Source organism: Thamnophis elegans, chromosome 8, assembly GCF_009769535.1.
Source record: "Thamnophis elegans isolate rThaEle1 chromosome 8, rThaEle1.pri, whole genome shotgun sequence".
In the NCBI taxonomy this organism is placed as follows: Eukaryota; Metazoa; Chordata; class Lepidosauria; order Squamata; family Colubridae; genus Thamnophis; species Thamnophis elegans.
Genome location: NC_045548.1, coordinates 39,280,762 through 39,299,954, shown reverse-complemented (window position 1 = coordinate 39,299,954; position 19,193 = coordinate 39,280,762). Strand labels below are relative to the sequence as shown.

The 19,193-nt window shown below is 39.7% G+C and overlaps 1 protein-coding gene across 1 annotated transcript in view; it reads right to left on the bottom strand.

Annotated features, from left to right (window-relative positions):
- Positions 1 to 19,193, bottom strand: part of RP1 (RP1 axonemal microtubule associated) — a 211,589-nt gene that overhangs the window by 105,751 nt on the left and 86,645 nt on the right. Inside the window, 6 exon segments of the mRNA XM_032222943.1 lie at positions 7,555 to 7,587; positions 7,704 to 7,775; positions 9,007 to 9,075; positions 11,108 to 11,167; positions 11,170 to 11,185; positions 12,907 to 13,061. Of these exon segments, the coding sequence (XP_032078834.1) occupies positions 7,555 to 7,587; positions 7,704 to 7,775; positions 9,007 to 9,075; positions 11,108 to 11,167; positions 11,170 to 11,185; positions 12,907 to 13,061 (405 nt within the window).

The following is a 19,193-nucleotide window of genomic DNA, read 5'->3' as shown; positions in this document are numbered from 1 at the left end:
TTATTATTATTATTATTATTATTATTATTATTATTATTATTATACAATTGTATCACAGCGGCCAGTTGTTTCGCCGGATTTGGCATTGGTTACTAGTCGGGCCCCACCCAGGGGCCTAGGACGTTGTAACGTATTTTCGTAATATGCGTGCAGATCCAAGCAGTGCGGCTTTTTGCATTTGACTGATGGTGATTTTGTCAATTTTTAACTGTTTTAAATGTAATTCCAGTGCTTTTGGTATAGCACCCAGTGTGCCAATTACCACTGGAATTATTACTGCTGGTTTGTGCCATAATCGTTGAATTTCGATTTTTAAGTCCTGGTATCTTGCGATTTTTTCATGTTCCTTCTCGGCGACCCTGCTATCACCTGGTATTGCGATGTCTATGATTGTGACCTTATTTTTCTCAACCAGTGTGATGTCTGGTGTATTATGCGCCAGTATTTTGTCCGTTTGTATACGGAAATCCACAAGATCTTGACCATCTGATTTTCGGTGACTTTTTCAGGCTGATGTTCCCACCAGTTTGTTGCTGTTTTAATATTATAATTTTTGCACAAATTCCAATGGATCATTTGCGCTACTGAATTGTGCTGCAATTTATAATCAGTCTGCGCAATTTTTTTACAGCAGCTGAGTATGTGATCAACAGTTTCATCAGCTTCTTTGCAAAGTCTGCATTTGGCATCATCAGAGGATTTTTCAATTTTGGCCTTAATGGCATTTGTGCGGATAGCTTGTTCTTGCGCAGCCAGGATTAGTGACTCTGTTTCTTTCTTTAATGTACCTGTTTTTAACCATAACCAAGTTTGTTCACTGTCCACTTTATCTTTTATTTTTTCCAGAAATTGGCCATGCAGTGCTTTGTTCTGCCAACTCTCCATTCTTGATTTTATCACATCTTTTCTGTAGTCTTGTTTTGTCTGTTGGGCCTTCAGTAGATTTTTGTTCTTTACTTTGATTAATAGATGTTCTTGACTTTCTTTTAAATAATCAGCTAGTGTATGTTTTTCTTCTTCAACTGCTTGCTTCACTTGTAATAATCCTCTGCCACCTGATTTTCGGGGCAGATATAGTCTATCAGTATCACCACGTGGATGTAAACTGTAGTGCATTGTCATTAATTTCCTGGTTTTTCGGTCCAAAAGGTCCAAATCAGCTTGTGTTCAGTTAACTATACCAGCTGTGTATCTTATAACTGGTATTGCCCAGGTATTTATGGCCTTGATTGTATTTCCACCATTCAATTTAGATTTCAAAATTTTCCTAACTCTGTTGGTGTACTCTTGCCTGACAATAGTTTTTACTTCTCCATGCTTGATGTTATCCAACTGCAGAATGCCTAAGTATTTGTAGGCTTCATTTTCTTTGCATTTAATTAATTGGTCATTGGGCATTTCAATTCCCTCACATGCAGTGATTTTGCCCCTTTTTATGGATACAGTGGCGCATTTTTCCATGCCAAACTGCATTGAAATATCGGTGCTGAATACTCGGACTGTGTTTGTCAATGATTGGATTTCTATTTCTGACTTTCCATAGAGTTTCAAATCATCCATATATAGTAAATGCGAATTTTTTTCAGCTTTTTTGGCTGTTTGTTAGCCTAATTTCATTTTTTTTAAGATTACTGATAGTGGGATCATTGCGATGATGAAGAGAAGAGGTGAAAGTGAATCACCCTGGAAAATTCCTCACTTGATATTAACCATTCCGTAGCTCTCATTCCCTACTGCCAACTCAGTTCTCCATTGTTTCATTGCCTTTTCAGTAAAGGATGTAATATTTTTGCTAATGCCAGTTGTTTCTAAGCATTTTATGATCCAACTATGTGGCAGTGAGTCAATTGCCTTTTTGTAATCAATCCAGACCATATTCAAGTTCGTTTTTCTGTTCTTACAATTTTCTAATATCATTTTATCAATTAGAAGCTGATCTTTTGTGCCCCTGCTCCTTCTTTTGTTGCCTTTTTGCTCTACTGGCAAGATGTTGTTTGTTTCCAAATAATCCATCATGTTATCTGCAATAATGCCTGTGAGTAATTTGAAGGTTGTTGGCAAGCATGTTATTGGTCTGTAGTTTTCAGGTGTTGTTCCTTTACTTGCATCTTTCTGAATCAAGTATGTTTTTCCAGTTGTCAACCATTCATCAATTTGAATCAATTAATAATAATAATCATTATTATTATTATTATTATTATTATTATATTATACAATTTTATCACAGCGGCCAGTTGTTTCGCCGGATTTGGCATTGGTTACTAGTCGGGCCCCACCCAGAGGCCTAGGACGTCGTAACGTATTTTCGTAATATGCGTGCAGATCCAAGCAGTGCGGCTTTTTGCATTTGACTGATGGTGATTTTGTTAATTTTTAACTGTTTTAAATGTAATTCCAGTGCTTTTGGTATAGCACCCAGTGTGCCAATTACCACTGGAATTATCACTGCTGGTTTGTGCCATAGTCGTTGAATTTCGATTTTTAAGTCCTGGTATCTTGTGATTTTTTCATGTTCCTTCTCGGCGACCCTGCTATCACCTGGTATTGCGATGTCTATGATTGTGACCTTATTTTTCTCAACCAGTGTGATGTCTGGTGTATTATGCGCCAGTATTTTGTCGGTTTGTATATGGAAATCCCACAAGATCTTGACCATCTGATTTTTGGTGACTTTTTCAGGCTGATGTTCCCACCAGTTTGTTGCTGTTTTAATATTATAATTTTTGCACAAATTCCAATGGATCATTTGTGCTACTGAATTGTGCCGCAATTTAAAATCAGTCTGCGCGATTTTTTTACAGCAGCTGAGGATGTGATCAACAGTTTCATCAGCTTCTTTGCAAAGTCTGCATTTGGCATCATCAGAGGATTTTTCGATTTTGGCCTTAATGGCATTTGTGTGGATAGCTTGTTCTTGCGCAGCCAGGATTAGTGACTCTGTTTCTTTCTTTAATGTACCTGTTGTTAACCATAACCAAGTTTGTTCACTGTCCACTTTATCTTATTTTTCCCAGAAATTGGCCATGCAGTGCTTTGTTCTGCCAACTCTCCATTCTTGATTTTATCACATCTTTTCTGTATTCTTGTTTCGTCTGTTGGGCCTTCAGTAGATTTTTGTTCTTTACTTCAATTAACAGATGTTCTTGACTTTCTTTTAAATAATCAGCCAGTGCATGTTTTTCTTCTTCAACTGTTTGCTTCACTTGTAATAATCCTTTGCCACCTGATTTTCGGGGCAGATATAGTCTATCAGTATCACCACGTGGATGTAAACTGTAGTGCATTGTCATTAGTTTCCTGGTTTTTCGGTCCAAAAGGTCCAAATCAGCTTGTGTCCAGTTAACTATACCAGCTGTGTATCTTATAACTGGTATTGCCCAGGTATTTATGGCCTTGATTGTATTTCCACCATTCAATTTAGATTTCAAAATTTTCCTAACTCTTTTGTAAAATTTCATTCAGTTGCCTGGCCAATGTTGCATGTAAACTGGTCAGATATTTGAGCCAGAAACCATGTAATTGGTCCTTTCCAGGTGATGTCCAATTCTTTACCTTTTTAACTCGATTTTTGACCATCTCAGTTGTTATTTCTAATACCTGCATTTGTTTGTTGCCAATGCTTTTCTCAAAGTCATGTATCCACTTTGCTTCCTTGTTGTAGTCCTTTGCATTTTCCCACAATTCTTTCCAGAATTCAACTGTGGCCTGTTTTTCTGGTTTTTCACTTTTGGTGTCACCATTTACATTAAGACTTTGATAAAAACACTGTTGGTCTGATTGAAATTGCTGATTTTGTTTATGATACCATTAGTCCTGGTATCTTGCGATTTTTTCATGTTCCTTCTCGGCGACTCTGCTATCACCTGGTATTGCGATGTCTATGATTGTGACCTTATTTTTCTCAACCATGGATTCCCATTGCAAAGATCTTTCTGTCTTCACATATTCTGAGAAAATCCTGTTCCTCTCTAGTCCGAAACTACTTTTGCTGTCATTTCACAATCTGTTCCCATTTGCTTGCTGGGGGAGGTGTCCCCATTTATGAAGGATGGTGATGCTGGCATAAACAAAACAAGTCTTGCAATTAGTCTCAGAGGAACCTCTGATTCATTTTAGAATAGACTAGTAAAGATCAGAAAACTTAGTGAAATACTTAAAGTGCACTTTCTTAACATGCCCCTTCTGTGAATCATAATCCATGAGTCTGCATCTCAATATTCAGATAACTTTTCATTAAAATATAATTTGCTTTTTAATATATCTAGTTAACATGGTAATGATATTTTAGTTCAAGCAGCAAAATTAAGAGCACAAGAAGACAGCTATCAATTTGACTGGCACCATATCTGTACATAACATTGCAGTTTTGGCCTCGGTTCTAAATGTTTAAGCCAATTAACTCTAGAGAAGGCCAAATCAATATTGAAGGAGAGAATTAGGAACACTGATCATCAAAATGATATCGCCACTGGAGTGGTGGGTTTCAAAAAATTTTTGAATCTACTCTGTGGGTGTGGCCTCCTTTGTGGGAGTGGCTTGCCAGCCATGTGACCTGGTGGGAGTGGCTTGCCGGCCATGTGTTCTTTCTTTCTTTCTTTCTTTCTTTCTTTCTTTCTTTCTTTCTTTCTTTCTTTCTTTCTCTCTTTCTCTCTTTCTCTCTTTCTTTCTTTCTCTCTCTCTCCTTCCTTTTGTCTCTCTGTCCCCTTTTCCTTTTTTTCTTTCATCTCTCTTTCACTTTTTCTTTCTTTTTTCTTTTTTTCTTTTTTCTTTCTTCCTTTCTTTCTCTTTCTCTTTCTCTCTCTGTGTGAGTCTGTCTATCTGTGTGTGTGTGTGTGTGTGTGTGTGTGTGTGCGTGTGTGTGGTGGGTTTCAAAAAATTTTGGAACCTCTTCTGTAGGTGTGGCCTGCTTTCTGGTGGAACCTCTTCTAACCGGTTTGGTAGATTTGATGAACCGGTTCTACCGAACTGGTGCGAACTGGTAGGAACCCACCTCTGCGCCACTGCCCCGAATGCCAAATGGTAGTCAAAAACCCTCTACTGAGGAGCAGCTATATACCATATTTTTCGGAGTATCAGATGCTCCAGAGTATAAGATGCACATTAGTTTTCGGGAAGGTAAATAAGAAAAAAAAAATCCTGCCTCTGTCTACCAGCATCCATTGGTATTCATCTGGCTAGTGTCCTTAGCAAACAGCCTCGTCAGCTTCAACACATTGCAGCCTGATTCAGCACAAGCAGCTGATAGGCAGGTGGATTAGCCTCGCAGAATACCCCCAATCAGCTGTTCCCAGAGGTGAATGTTAACAACCAGTTTGTTGGTTGTGAGCTCCTCTTTGGAGCTGAAACGCAGCTTCAAACATGCTGCTGATCTACTCATGCAGCTCCTGTGACTACAGCAGGCATGGTGTGGAACCCGTCTGACCAGGCAGCAGCTGTTCCAGGCTGGCCTCTGTACATTGTGTTTTTTTGGGTTCCAAGTAGTGGGGATCAGTGCAATCCCCACTAGAATCACCCAAAACGAGATGCGCAGAGGCCAAAACAGGATTTGCAGAAGCCAAAAACGCGAGGCATAGAGGCAGTGATGGTCTGTCGAAATCCCTATAGCCTAGAATAGGTGTAAAATGTGATGCAGGGAGGCTGATAATGGCCAAAGGGTGAGGACTGGTGGGTGGGTGTGGCTACATTCAGTGTATAAGATGCACCCAACTTTTCACCCTCTTTTGAGGGAGGGGTGCGTTCTATACTCCTAAAAATATGGGTAATCTAAACTTAAGCAAATATAGAAGAAGCCCTTGAGGCCCTGACACCCTGCTATAAATTCTACTGGTTCCCTTTGTGGAAAGGGAGTTCTAAACTGCCGGCATGACTTTGAAGGGCTGGCTTGCCTTCCGCGTGGGCCGATGTGGAAGGCAAGCCAGCCCTTCAAAGTCATGCCGGCACTTTAGCGTGCCCCTCGGCTGCCATTCAGCGAAACATGTTTCGCTGAATGGCGGCCGAGTTCTAAACTGCCAGCATGACTTTGAAGGGCTGGCTTGCCTTCTGTGTGGGTCAACCCTGCCGGCAGGCAGGGCTGGAGCGAGCAAGTGAGCATGCTCCGTCCTGGTGGGTGATGAGCGGAGCACTTTTCCAGCGCTCCTGTGCCTGGAGAGCTCTGTCTGCATATGAGCTGGGATCCGCCGCTTGCGCTCCCTTGCTCCGCCCCGCCACCTGCCTTCCCTATCTAGGGGCTCCTCCAGCAGAAGTAGCAGAGTCGTGTCGAGCGCTGCTCTGCCTTCCTCCGCGCTCTTCCTGCCCGGACGCCCAAAGCCTCCCAGCCTGCCCGGCCTGGGGCGAGTCAGCTGCAATGCATCGGGCGGTGATCCCACCACCATCCGCCCACTCACTCACCCCGCCCATCACTTACTCTGAGTTTGGAGAAGGAGCGGCGGCCCCAGGTGGCTCTTTTCGCCGAGGCTTTCCCACGGCTTGTCCAGAAGTGGGGCTGGAAAGGCGAGCTCGTTCCCCCGCCCATCCGCCCGCTCACTCACTACGCTCCCCCACCCATGTGAGGGGCAGCAGATGGGCGGGAGAGCGAGTCGAAGAAGGCGCCAAAATTAATCAGGATCTTTTGGGAATGGCCTGGGACGCGGGAAAAAATTATAGAAGGCGTGCCTGTCCCGCAAATGTGGGAGTCTGGTCACCCTAGGTGAAACTCACTTAACAATGCTCTTGCTTAGCAACCAAAATGTTGGCTCAGAAAATCTGGCATTTGAAGCATGCAACTCTTAAAGCTGTCAAGTTACGAGACCCTTGCACCCCTAATCCTTTAGAAAAAACCCCCAGGGATGTTCAAACTTGACAGCTTTAAGACTTGTCGACTTCAACTCCCAGAATTCCTCCTCCTGTCATGTTGGCTCAGGAACTCTGGTAATGAAGTGTGCAAGTCTTAAAGCTGTCAAGTTACAAGACCCTTGCATCCCTAACCCTTTAGAAAAAATCCCCCCAGGGATGTTCAAACATGACAGCTTTAAGACTTTAAGGTTTAGATAGGACTCTTAGAGGTGGGCGGGGAGATTGGTGAGCCAGCCAATCAGTGAGCAGCGAGCAGGGCAAGCATGGTGTGGATGGGTGAGGGAGGGAGCTGGAACCAGTTCTAAACAGCATGGTAGATTTGTGGAACTCTTCTATAGAAGAGGTTAGAACTGGCAGGAACCCACCCCTGGTAGAAACCTATGCTCATGTCCTCATGCGGTATCTTTTTTTTATGATGGGTGCTCTGATCTCCCCAATTATTTCCAACTATGATTTTATATTTATTACTTTTTAAAAGTATGCTAACCCCAAATTCACATATCAAATGGCCAAATATATTCACCAGGTTATAGAACAGCATGAAGCTTTTAGTTCGATACGTCATTTTATGGTCCTATTAGTTGTTTCCCTTTCCCAATAATGAATTGATGTGTCACAACTATTTATCTTTTTACTGTAAAGGCTGGTAAAGATGGTAAGAAGGATATCTAATTTAATTTGATTTGATTTGAGCAGCAGAAGAGAACATAATATACAACTTACCTCTAAGATATGCCATTGATGCATTGCTATTTTCTGAAACAAAAAAAAACAACATTATCATTTACCAGAAATTGCTATATCTTATATTTAATTAGTAATTTGGTACTTTGGATATAGTTATGTACAAGGGATTTTATTTCAGTACTTACTTCTGGCAATTAGCTCTCTTTCAGTCTTCCCATCTTCTTGGTACTCATCTAACCATCTTCCATAGGGAAAAAAGACAGTAATATAGTAAAATAAATCTTAGTAATGTGCTATATAAATCTATATTTATCCCTTTTAACAAACTTTCAAATTATCAATTGCTAAATCTTATTTTACAAAGTAGACACAAAAAAGTTTGTTTTATTTCAGGGGTGAAGAATTTGTGGCCCTCCAAACATTTAATTAATGACAACTCTCAATATTCCCCATTGTTTGCACATGGAGACCACTGCTGCTAGGAATTACAGTCCAGGTATATGTGATGGGATTTTAGGGAAAGTTTTCCTTTCCTGCTCTGTGTAATATGGAGGAATTCTATGACTTATGAAAAGGTTTATTTTTGTATTCATTTTATTCATATCCCTCATTTCTGCTCAAATATAGCTAACAATTTATATAAAATCCATCAAATTAAAATAGTAGTTACCTAAATTAAAATTTAAAAGCTTAGTGAAAAAAATATGCATTTGTACTCATTTTCTCAATGACAAGAATGCTCCTTTGGGATTGGCCGACTCTCTTTTGCTGAAAGTGTTTCAACCAGTGGTGGGATTCAGCCAGTTCACACCACTTCGGGAGAGAACCAGTTGTTAACTTTTTGAGCAGTTTGGCAAACTGGTTATTTGAAGAAATCATTAGGACAGAGAACCAGTTGTTAAATTATTTGAATCCCACCACTGGTTTCAACCAAAGCTGACTGATCATTTGTTGGGGATTCTGTAGTGAAGGATGCCTGCACTGACCTGGAGATTGGACTTAGTGGCCTCTATAAGGTCTTTCTATGACACTATGATATCAACTCAGTTTGAATAGGCTTATATCAGATTGGTTATATGATTGGTCACATCACATGAACATAAAACATGATCAAAATGAAGTGTATTGGTTAAACATTGGACTGGATACCCAGGATAAATCTTTAGTCTATCTTCACCCTGGGAGCTTGCTAAAAGCTACAGCAGAAAAAAGGAGGAGGAGGGAAAGCTATGTATGCTACACTGAGTCTAGTAATGAAAAATGGAATATTCATCTAATAAATAAATACAACATGTTATAGAAACACATTGCAGGAAAAGACAAATCATGTCAGATAACAGAGATGCTATTGGTAAGGGAACTTTGTGTGTCAGTACTAAATGTGAATTGAAGAACACCTAAACAACCTTTCTCAAAACTCCAGGGCTTTTAAAGACATAATTTAAAATATGGCATTCCTCAGTTGCATACCTGTACAAAGAAATTCAATTACTTCTTCTTTACTCACTGCTTTCTCCTGAAATCTGATAACAATCTTTTGGAGGAACCATCCGCTACCTGAAATTCAATGATAACAAGTGTACAGTAGGTGGATTGAAGAGCCACTTCTATCTTGACTGTCTTATTTAATTTATAAGTGACAACATAGGTATTCATATAATTCTTGAAGTATAAAATACAATACACAATTTATGGGATAAATATGTTTGCGTCTTAATGCCTATAAATATATACTTGCAATTCAGCCTTCTATAGTTTTGATATTTTACAGATGTGTTAAATTACATCTCCAGTTAGATTTAAACAGCAAGGCTGTTATGAGCAGTGGTATTTATATTTTGGTACCTGGGGGTAGCAAATTGCAATATTTCAAGAGCCTGGCTAATGCAGCTTCTCCAATTTCAAGCTGTCCAGATGTTCTGAAATTATAATTTCAGAACATCTGGAATTACCAGGTTTAGTAAGACTGATGTTGTTTGTATATGCTAGGAGCAAGTAGCAATAATGAATTAGAGGATTTCACAAGCTCATTACTAATCAGGGGAGAGGGGAAAGCAGAAATAGAGTCATCACAGTGCTTAATGTGACATATGAAAGAGAAGCAGCATATTTGCCTCCACATATTATATGAACCAAAAATTAGGAAAATTTCAATAAGGATATAAAATTAGATAAAATGAAAGCTGATGAACAGACTTTCCACTATTAATATTCTCCCATAATATAGTATCCTTATAAATATGTTATTATGCAGAAAACATATAAGCTCTATGTTCCTGCAAGAATATACCATATTTTTCGGAGTATAAGACACAGCGGAGAATAAAATGCACCAAGAATTTTGAAGAGGCAAATTTTTTTAAAATGTTTTAGCACACTTTAGACCTCCCCAAAATGGCCTGTTTTTCATGAAAACAGAGCCCTTTTTTTTCCAAAAAAAGGGCATGAATAGCCTTTAGGAGACTTGTAGAGTGCTTTGTGGGGGGCAAAACAAGCAAAAAGGGCCCATTTTTGGAAAAAAAAAAAAAGGTGCCTGCATAGCCTTTAGGAGGCTTATACAGTGCTCCTGAGGCAGAGTGGGTTCCTACCAGTTCGCACCTATTCGGTAGAACCGGTTCGTCAAATCTACTGAACCAGTTAGAAGAGGTTCCACCAGTGGACTCGGAAAGCAGGCCACACCTACAGAGAGGTTCCAAAAATTTTTGAAAACCCACCACTGGTGGGTGTGTAATGTCCCGCAGTTATCTATGCATTAATAATGATCTAGTAATATTTCCTTATAATTTTAGGGACCTTTCCTTACATAATGGGTGTTTCTTTCATACCTTTGGATTTCTAATTTCTGTTTCCATTAGTTGGCAATTGCTAAAACCAATCCCACATGAAAAAGTATTTCAAAGCCTTCTTGATTTAATTGTCAATTTATTTATTCCTGCACATTGTAATATTTATTCATTTACATATCATGTTTTTCCACTGTTGTGCAAACACAATTCCAGCAGCTGCTAACATGTGTAAAATTAATATATATTATACTCCCTTTCAAATAGCCAACAAAATATTTCTGGTTTTAATTTCATATCTTGCTTTACAATTGCTTCTAACCACCAACTTCTGAATAGCTACTTGGACCGACATAAGTACTAATTCATAATTTCATATCCAGTCACATGGGCGGCAAACCACTTCCATCCGGTCACATGGATGGCAAGCCACTCCCACAAAGGAGGCCACACCCACAGATGAGGTTCCAACAATTTTTGAAACCCACCACTGTCTGAGGGCTGGGGAGCAAAATTGAGCAAAAAACGGCTCATTTTTCACTCATTTCTGTTCTCCTCAGATCCCAGGAGCACTCTGGAAGCTTCCTAAAGGCTATGAATGGCCATTTTGGTGAAGGGATGGGGTTTCAGGAGGCAAAAAATGCTGTATTCAGTGTATATGACGCACCCAGATTTTCAGCCTCTCTTTTGAGGGGAAAAAGGTGTGTCCTGCCTGCCTGATCTTCAAAGGTGGGATGAGACAATAAAACAACATTCACTTTAAAAGAGATCCTGAAATGTATCCATCAATGAAAGAAACGCTCTACCTGGACCAATTCCATCATGGCCAATGACAATTTTATGCAGAACTCCAAGTGATACAGCGTCACAGAGAAGACATCGGTCTATAAACAACAAAAAGTGGGGGGGAAAGCAGTACAATCCAAACAGTGAATGGCAGACCTTGAAATGATTGATTAGATGTAAAGCATACATTATTATTTGTTATATATGCATCTACTCATTGTAGCAAATGTATTGTTAGAATTGCTAAAGTATGTATACATTACTTAACAACTACCATCTCAAGAATTTTAAATAGGTTTCATAATAGCTTTTCGATAGTTTAATAGCTATTCCATGCCATTTTTTCTTGACATTTCTTTTCCAGGCAGGCACTTTTCCCCTCTGTTTTATTACAAAACAAACCAAGACCACTTTTCATATCAGAATATTCTATTGCGTCTTCCTTGCTATATGCTTTTATATCAAACTAGGAGTTACATGCTACCTACTTACCTTTGAACAAAAGAGGAAACTTAGTATTATGGCATTGCTACTAGCAACAAAGGTTAAACCAAGAATCTAGAGGAATTTACCGTCTCTTCTACTCAAATATTTAAATCTTTCAGTAGCTGGACCTTAAGGAATAAGTTTTGGAAACTTTTTAAAAAAGTAAATTATTAAGCCTATCTAACAACTCAGATTAAAAATGGAGAGCAACATGGTACTACTTTGTGATGATAATAGTCAGTAGGTACTTTGACAGTTTCACAAAAACATCTCAATCTGAAGGTTACACAGCATGTTTGCTGTATAATTGGAGATTTCAGACAAAAATTCTAACATGCCTCAATCACAGCCCCTTTTTTATTTAGCCCATACATATGCTCTCCCTTCAATAATAGCAGCAGCAGCACAACAACAACAACAACAACTGATCAAGGCAGCTGACAGTAAGAATACCTACAATATGAAATAACCAAACCATATCACCTCATTAAAAGACATGAAATAAAATAAAGAGATTTATTTTTTAACAAATGGCAGACAATAAAAAAGATAATTAAATTTAGAACACAGCATAAGCTAAAGACATCAGTTATTTGTCAGGCCAAAAGCTGCTTAAATAAAGATAAGCCTCCCTCAACTGGGAGCTCCCAAACCTGGATATCCTGAAAAGCCTCTTTCTAAAATTTCTGATAAATAAATTAGTGGGACCTGTTTCTTTTCTAAAATCTGATATCAGACATCACTGGAAGAAGAAACAGAAAGTTCATTCTGTCCCTTCATTTCTGACCTCTTTGCCCTGCTTGAATTCAAGAAACAAACTTGTAGATGCCACCTCCACCTCAAAATTTTATTTAAAAAAGTCTTGCTTCAGTTTTCAGGCATACTCAACATTGACATTCTTTCCATGCACAGAGTTCTCAGTTTGCTGACCAACATTTCCTCTACCTAGCCAGTGTTTTGCCCTCTGCCCTCATTCTTACATCATTGTGTCTGTTTCATAAGCAAGGGAAAAAGGTGGGAAATGCAAACTGTGCTAGGAAGGAGAACAATCAAGCAACTTCTCTATTTAAAATCACAAATTCTCCTTGTTTTTTTTAAAATAAATGCATAGATGTAATATAATCCTTATGCACAGGTTAAAATGATGGAGTCTGTGTATGTCGATACATCCTCCTACACAATGCAGAAAATCTGTCTTGAGTGTCGTGCTTGGTTTTAGCCAACATACGCTTTTCAAGCTTTATAACTCAAATTAAAATTACCTAAATCATTAATTCAATTGTGTTGTCAATTACTTATTGAGTCTAATCAGGTTTTGTATATTTTTCTTTACCTGGCCACACTGAAATGTGACTTTATTAGTGCTTGACTTCTGAAGCTTCCGTTTTCCAGAATCTCCTTGATTTCCATAGATAGTGATGTACACATTCGAATTAGTTTCGGCACCTGGCTGTGTCCCAGTGTACACGTTGATTTCATAGACTACCACTGAAATGAAGACAAAATGTATTGTCTGTGTGTATTTGCATGTTGTTCATTGCTCAGCAGGTATTCATAATAACTTGAGTATTATGACAAGAGAAACTTACTTAATATTGATATATAATTGTTTTTAATTGTTATAACAATTGTTTAATTGTTATAATTGTTTTCTGTCTAGCTCTAAAGATGACCAATTAATTGGTAGCTTGCAATGCTTAACTTCACAATAAAAAGCATCAGGTGATCAAGTGATTTGAGCAGGCAAAACCATGTAAAAACCAGGAAAATTGAGGAAAAAAGGGAAAATCCATGGACTAAACTGGAACTTATTGATCACAAAACATCAGTGAGGCAGAGAGAAAGGCAAGCAGTAATGAATTGGCTGGAACTGCAAGCACATTAGTGTCCATGGGTTTCATATTGGTGACCCAGTTTTCACAAGTACTTCTGCTGCTTATGGTGATTCAAAGTTAGTTCAAACTATATGTGTATATATAATATATACATATATACACCATTGAATAAGGTGTTGGTTGTATTTGGCAACTTTAACAAATATATTCAGTAATAATTCAGAGAGATAGTTATAGAATTGTGAGTCTTTTAAAACATCAAAATTATTCGTTAAAGTTCCCAAGTACTACAACATTCTAATTAATGCGTAATTTTAAGCATCATTTTTTAGAAGGAAGTAATTCTGAAAACAGCCGGCTGCTATCCAGTAAAGCTTATTTCACAAAGGCCCAGCCCTAGGATGCAGACAAGCATTTATAAACTAATTTGGGGAAACATGCAAAATTTTAAATCTTTTACTGTCTGTTCTGTACATGCTGACAGGATTCAGTAAACAACAGCTGTCAAGTGAAGTTGATAATAAAATACATGATTCATTAACAAACAATACTCGGTAATAGAAATTGCCTTTGAAAGGTTAGGCAAAAATGAGAAGGAAAAAAACTCTCTCCCCCCTGCCCCAGTTGATGAGCACATACATTGGGGAATGATTGTGAGAAAATCTTGATCACTGGCCTTATTGGTCTGAAAAATGTAAGTATAGTTTTAGTACAGTGACAAGTTTATCCTGAGGTCAATTTCTGATTATATTATATTGAGTATACATTTAATATTAAGACTAATAGATGTTCTGATTACATATGTGAATATAACAAATGAATTCTTACAGTGACGTGCAGTCAGGGAAGGCAGGGGAGGCAGGCCTCACCACTGTCATGATGAAAAGAAAAACAAAATTAAAAGGAAGGTAGTTGCTGCCAGAGTCACAGTGGATGACTCTAGTTAGTGCTTAACTGCAGGGGAGGCGAGAGAACAACGGGCCTCCATTACTTAGCTTTATGATTACTTGAGCAAGTTAAGCAAGGGTTAAAAGCGAAAAATTCCTTATGCAAAGGAGGCACGTGGCTCTCTCGCCTCCTCCTACAGGGGGCACTTTGTTTAGAGGCTTTTTTTAAAAAAAAAAGTTAAAGGCAAGTCATCCACGTGGTTACTCTAGCACAACTATCCTAGCCGGCTAGAGCAGCTCTTGCCTTTTTCTTTTTACATTTTCATCATGGCGGACAAGAGATAGTTGAAATCCTCTGAACAGCTGGAAAAGATTTGGGTCTGATTGGAGAGGGGGGCAGGAGAGGACCAGGGGGGAGGATTCAAAACAAGTTATTTGTAAGTATATGTAATTTGTTTTTTATTATAAGGATATTTTTGTGTGGTGTGTGGTTTTGTGTTGTGTGAGTGTTGTGTGTTTTACCAGCCTCTGCTGGCGCGCAAGCTGGCACTTTTTTATTTTTTAAAGCCATTGTCCGCCGCGCCTCTCCATAGGAAGGGACACACCGGCTTCCCCATACAGTAGGTCCCTTGTATGGCCGGGGCGGCGCGGCATGCACTTTAAAGTGCCAGCAAGCCTCCTGGCCATAACAGGACATGTTTCACTCTATGGCGGGGCAAGGCAGCATGCACTTTAAAGTGCCGGCGTGCCTTCCGGCCATTCAGCAGGTCCTGTTGTATGGCCAGGCGGCGGCATGCACTTTTAAACTGCCAGTGCGCCTCCCGGCCATAAAGCAAACATGTTTCACTCTATGTGGGGCACAGCGGCATGCACCTTAAAGTGCCGGTGTGCCTTCAGGCCATAAAGTAGATATCTCTGTATGGCCATGGCGGTGGCATGGTCTTTAAAATGCCACACGCCGGGCTGGGCGAGTCCCGGAAGACAGGCAGGAGATGGTGCAGGTGTCCGGAGCCCCTTCTGTCACTGTCCCTGAGGAGCCACCACCGCTGCCTCACTCCTCATCTTCACCGCACGTCACTGAATTCTTAACACAAAGTCTTAGTTATCCGGAATTGAGATTTCTATAATTCTGTGCTTGATCATTCATTTTGGTGCATTCTCCATTTCCCTCTTGAATAGAAAAATTTAGATGTAAATCTAATAAAGAGTTGTCCCAACACATTAGTGCAGGCCTGTTGTGAACGTTCCTGAACATAGGAAACAGCATAAAATATGATAAACAATAATCTATTGAGATTATTCATGCATGAGCTCATATCAGTGTAATATATGACCATGTAAGTCTTTTCAACTAAACATATATTGGTAACATACCACAAATTGTCCGATATAATCCATAGCCTCGGTTGATAACCAGATCTTAATTTTCCCTCCCCCCTTTTGAAAAACTTCAAGAAAAATAGCTTAGTTTTAACAGCCATTCTTAAGCATATCACACCTTTTATTGCATACCATTTTAAACAAGTGCAATAAAGGTTTGTTCTGTTACTTCAGATCTGTGAAACTGCAGCAGCACAAATAACGAAATATATGAATTTCATCAGGGAAGCAGACAACAGGGAAGTAGTAGTCCACTTCACAAAATATCAGTCAAATCATCAAAAGTCAGGATTACAGGCCAAGATAAAATTATCTTCTGATCATTTATGAGATAAGCAAAATAAACAATCTCTCATGTACATACAGGTCTGTTTCTATCTGTAAAAACTGTAATTTAAAACCATGGCACTCTTCACTCGGCATATATTTTTTATTGTTTGAAACATTATGCTTTGTTGTTATTTTTTTCCTTTCTGTAAAATATGCTTTGTGTTATGCTCGGATAATTTAACATTATATCCCTAAATAATATTTCAGGTTTATGCAAGGCACCTATGAACACTAACCATCGGTCAGAAAACATGATGATTTTTTAAAATTTCACAATACACAGCCATAGTTTCAATTGAGAAAATGTGACAATTCTAGACCAGGCCAATCCAAAACTCCAGGGAATTTCTAGAAGTCTGGCACTCTGACAAATTAGCCATCAATGGATACATAGACATTTACAACATCTATAGACTATGCAAAAGAGATATTCAACCAACCCAAAGAAAACAAAAATACCCAGCACCTCTCCACCCAATCAGCACCCAGATGTGCATAGATTAAGTCCAAGGTTAACATCAGGCCACAATCAATCAATACCTCAATCAAGAAACTGCCAATAGCCATTCCAACCAAAGAATCTCTAAGACCAGCCCCTCCAACACTGACAGGGCAAGGCACCAGAATATAAACTGATAGCAAACCACACTTTTTACTAGCACTTAGTATGGATAATGAAATGTTTGGAAGAAAGGGGAAAAAAGCACTGTGGGAAAGCACTCTGTCTCCAGTTAGGCCACACAGAATTTAAAAATGAAAGGCAGTACTTGCATGATTCAAACCATATGACTACTTTTTAGCCTGGAATATGAAACTCTGTGGTGGTTGTGTACTAATTCAGTGTGTTGTGCACACCATGAAAATTGGGATAACTGCATAAAATGTGGCTTCGTTTATTGCAGCTGTATCACACTGCAAACTTGAAGTGACTCTACTGCTTATCAGGAGATCACTTCAGTTTGTTGTTTTGTGTTTGTGTGCATATGTTGAGTGTGTACATGTGTTTATATGACTTTTTGACCTCTTTACTTATAACTTGATTGATAAATAAATACTAATACTGCTTATAAAAATGGGATTTTCATATTGGATTAAAAGTAGCAGAATAATTTGCATTACATATGCATGGAATTCAGTTCATATTTTCTGTTTAACATGTAGAGTAAAAGGGCAGGACACAAATTCTAGGGGTTTAACTAAAACATAAATATTCTAAAAAAGTGTTTATCTGTCTGTCTGTCTGTCTGTCTGTCTGTCTGTCTGTCTGTCTATCTATCTATCTATCTATCTATCTATCTATCTATCTATCTATCTATCTATCTATCTCCTATTTCTTAACTTCCCATTTTTTGTTCAGAGAGGGTTCTGAATGATGTACAATCTAATTAATATAACAAAAAATTATATTATATTAATTTAAGACTACAATTTTAAAAATTATAAAACAACATTATAAAATTTCAAGGAGGTAAAAAAAAATCCAAGATGGGCTTTTAGCAATAGTTAATACAGAGGGGGAGATTCTCATGGCCTCAGTTACCACACAATTGCATGGTTTTCTGTGCCCTTCATGCAAGGCTACACAGCCAAGTTTTGACTCTTTTGATAAAAGCCAGGAGCGTGGAGGCAATATGTTCTATAATGCAGGGGCAATAGAAAATTTTCTTTCTAGATTGCAACCAGTAACATTTCTTTGATTGACAGGGTCCATATCAGGCAGGCCTTTTCTGCCTGAATAAGTGAGACAGGCTGATGTAACAGGGTGAAGCCAATTCCTTAGGTAACCTTGCCTTATACCATGAAGGGCTTTATAGGTGATAACCAACACCTTGAATTGGACCAGGAAGCAAACTGGCATTTAGTGTGGTTCACTGAGCAAAGGTGTTATATGTGTAAGGTGACCAGACATCCCGATTTTGCGGGACAGTCATGATTTTGCACAATTTGTCCCGCATCCCAGGGTGTTCTTAAAAAGTCCCGATTTTTGTGACCGGACCCAGAAGTAAGCCTGCCCCGCCCCAGCCCTGTATACCCATCCCGGCCGGCGGTATTTTGTCCGTTGCTCAGAAAAGCAACTCTGGGAAGGTCCTTTGCTAGCAGGCAGGTTCTAGGATGCCTGCTGCCACCAAAGGACCTTCCCAGAGTTGCTTTTCTGAGCAACGGGAGACAGAAGGGGCACAATCTCCTTTCATTCTCCCTCTGCCTCATTCACTTGTTCGGGCAGCAGAGAACGAAAGAAAATCACATAGCCGAGGACAAAGAGCCTGCAGCCTCCTTCATTCAAACTTTCAGGCAGCAGGATGGGGGGGGGCTTTCTCGCATGCCTTCTTTCTCTGAAGTCGCGCTGGATTCAGCAAACCGGGCGTGCCCTTGGGATTGTGCATCAGCCGAAGAACAGGAGGAGAGAATTTGGGTGCTGCACAAGGCCACGAGCACCCCTACCCTCTTCTCTCTGATAGCCATCTGGTTAAAAAGGAGGAGCAACTCCGCTGGTCTGGAGCCCATCCGGGAAAATGAGGAACGCAAGGGGGATCCCTGTCCCCGCAGATGGGCTCCGGACAAGCAAGCCTCCTCATCCTTTTTAACCAGGCGGCTATCAGAGAGAAGAGGGCAGCATGTGCCCATGGGCTTATGCAGCACCGAAGATCACCTGTTAAAAGATCACCTGGTTAAAAAGGAGAGAAGACTCCACTATCTGGAGCCCATCCGCAGGGCAGGGATCCCCCTCGCGTTCCTCATCTTCCTCGATGGGCTCTTCGGCCTCCTCCTCCTTTTTTAACCAGGGCGCTATCAGAGAGAGGAGGGCAGCGCAAAGGAGAGCAGAACGGCCTTAATCATGTCGAGCTGCCCAGTCAAAAAACCTTTCCTTCTGTAGAAAAAAAAGGGGGGGGAATTCCAGAGACCGACTAAAAGAGGGAATCCTCAGCCAGGCACCCTTTGCTCCACCACAGCAACCTTTTCAAGCAGGATCAGACTAATTTAAAAGCCTTGCCTTCTACTTCGGCGGGAAATTCCCTGCCGCCCAGGCTCCATCCCGCAGAAAAAAATCCCCTTCGCCGAAGTTCGAGAGGCTGCCTCCTGCCAGAATCTCTGGAAAGAACTTTAGCAATAGCAATAGCAGTTAGACTTATATACTGCTTCATAGAGCTTTCAGCCCTCTCTAAGCGATTTAGAGTCAGCATATTGCC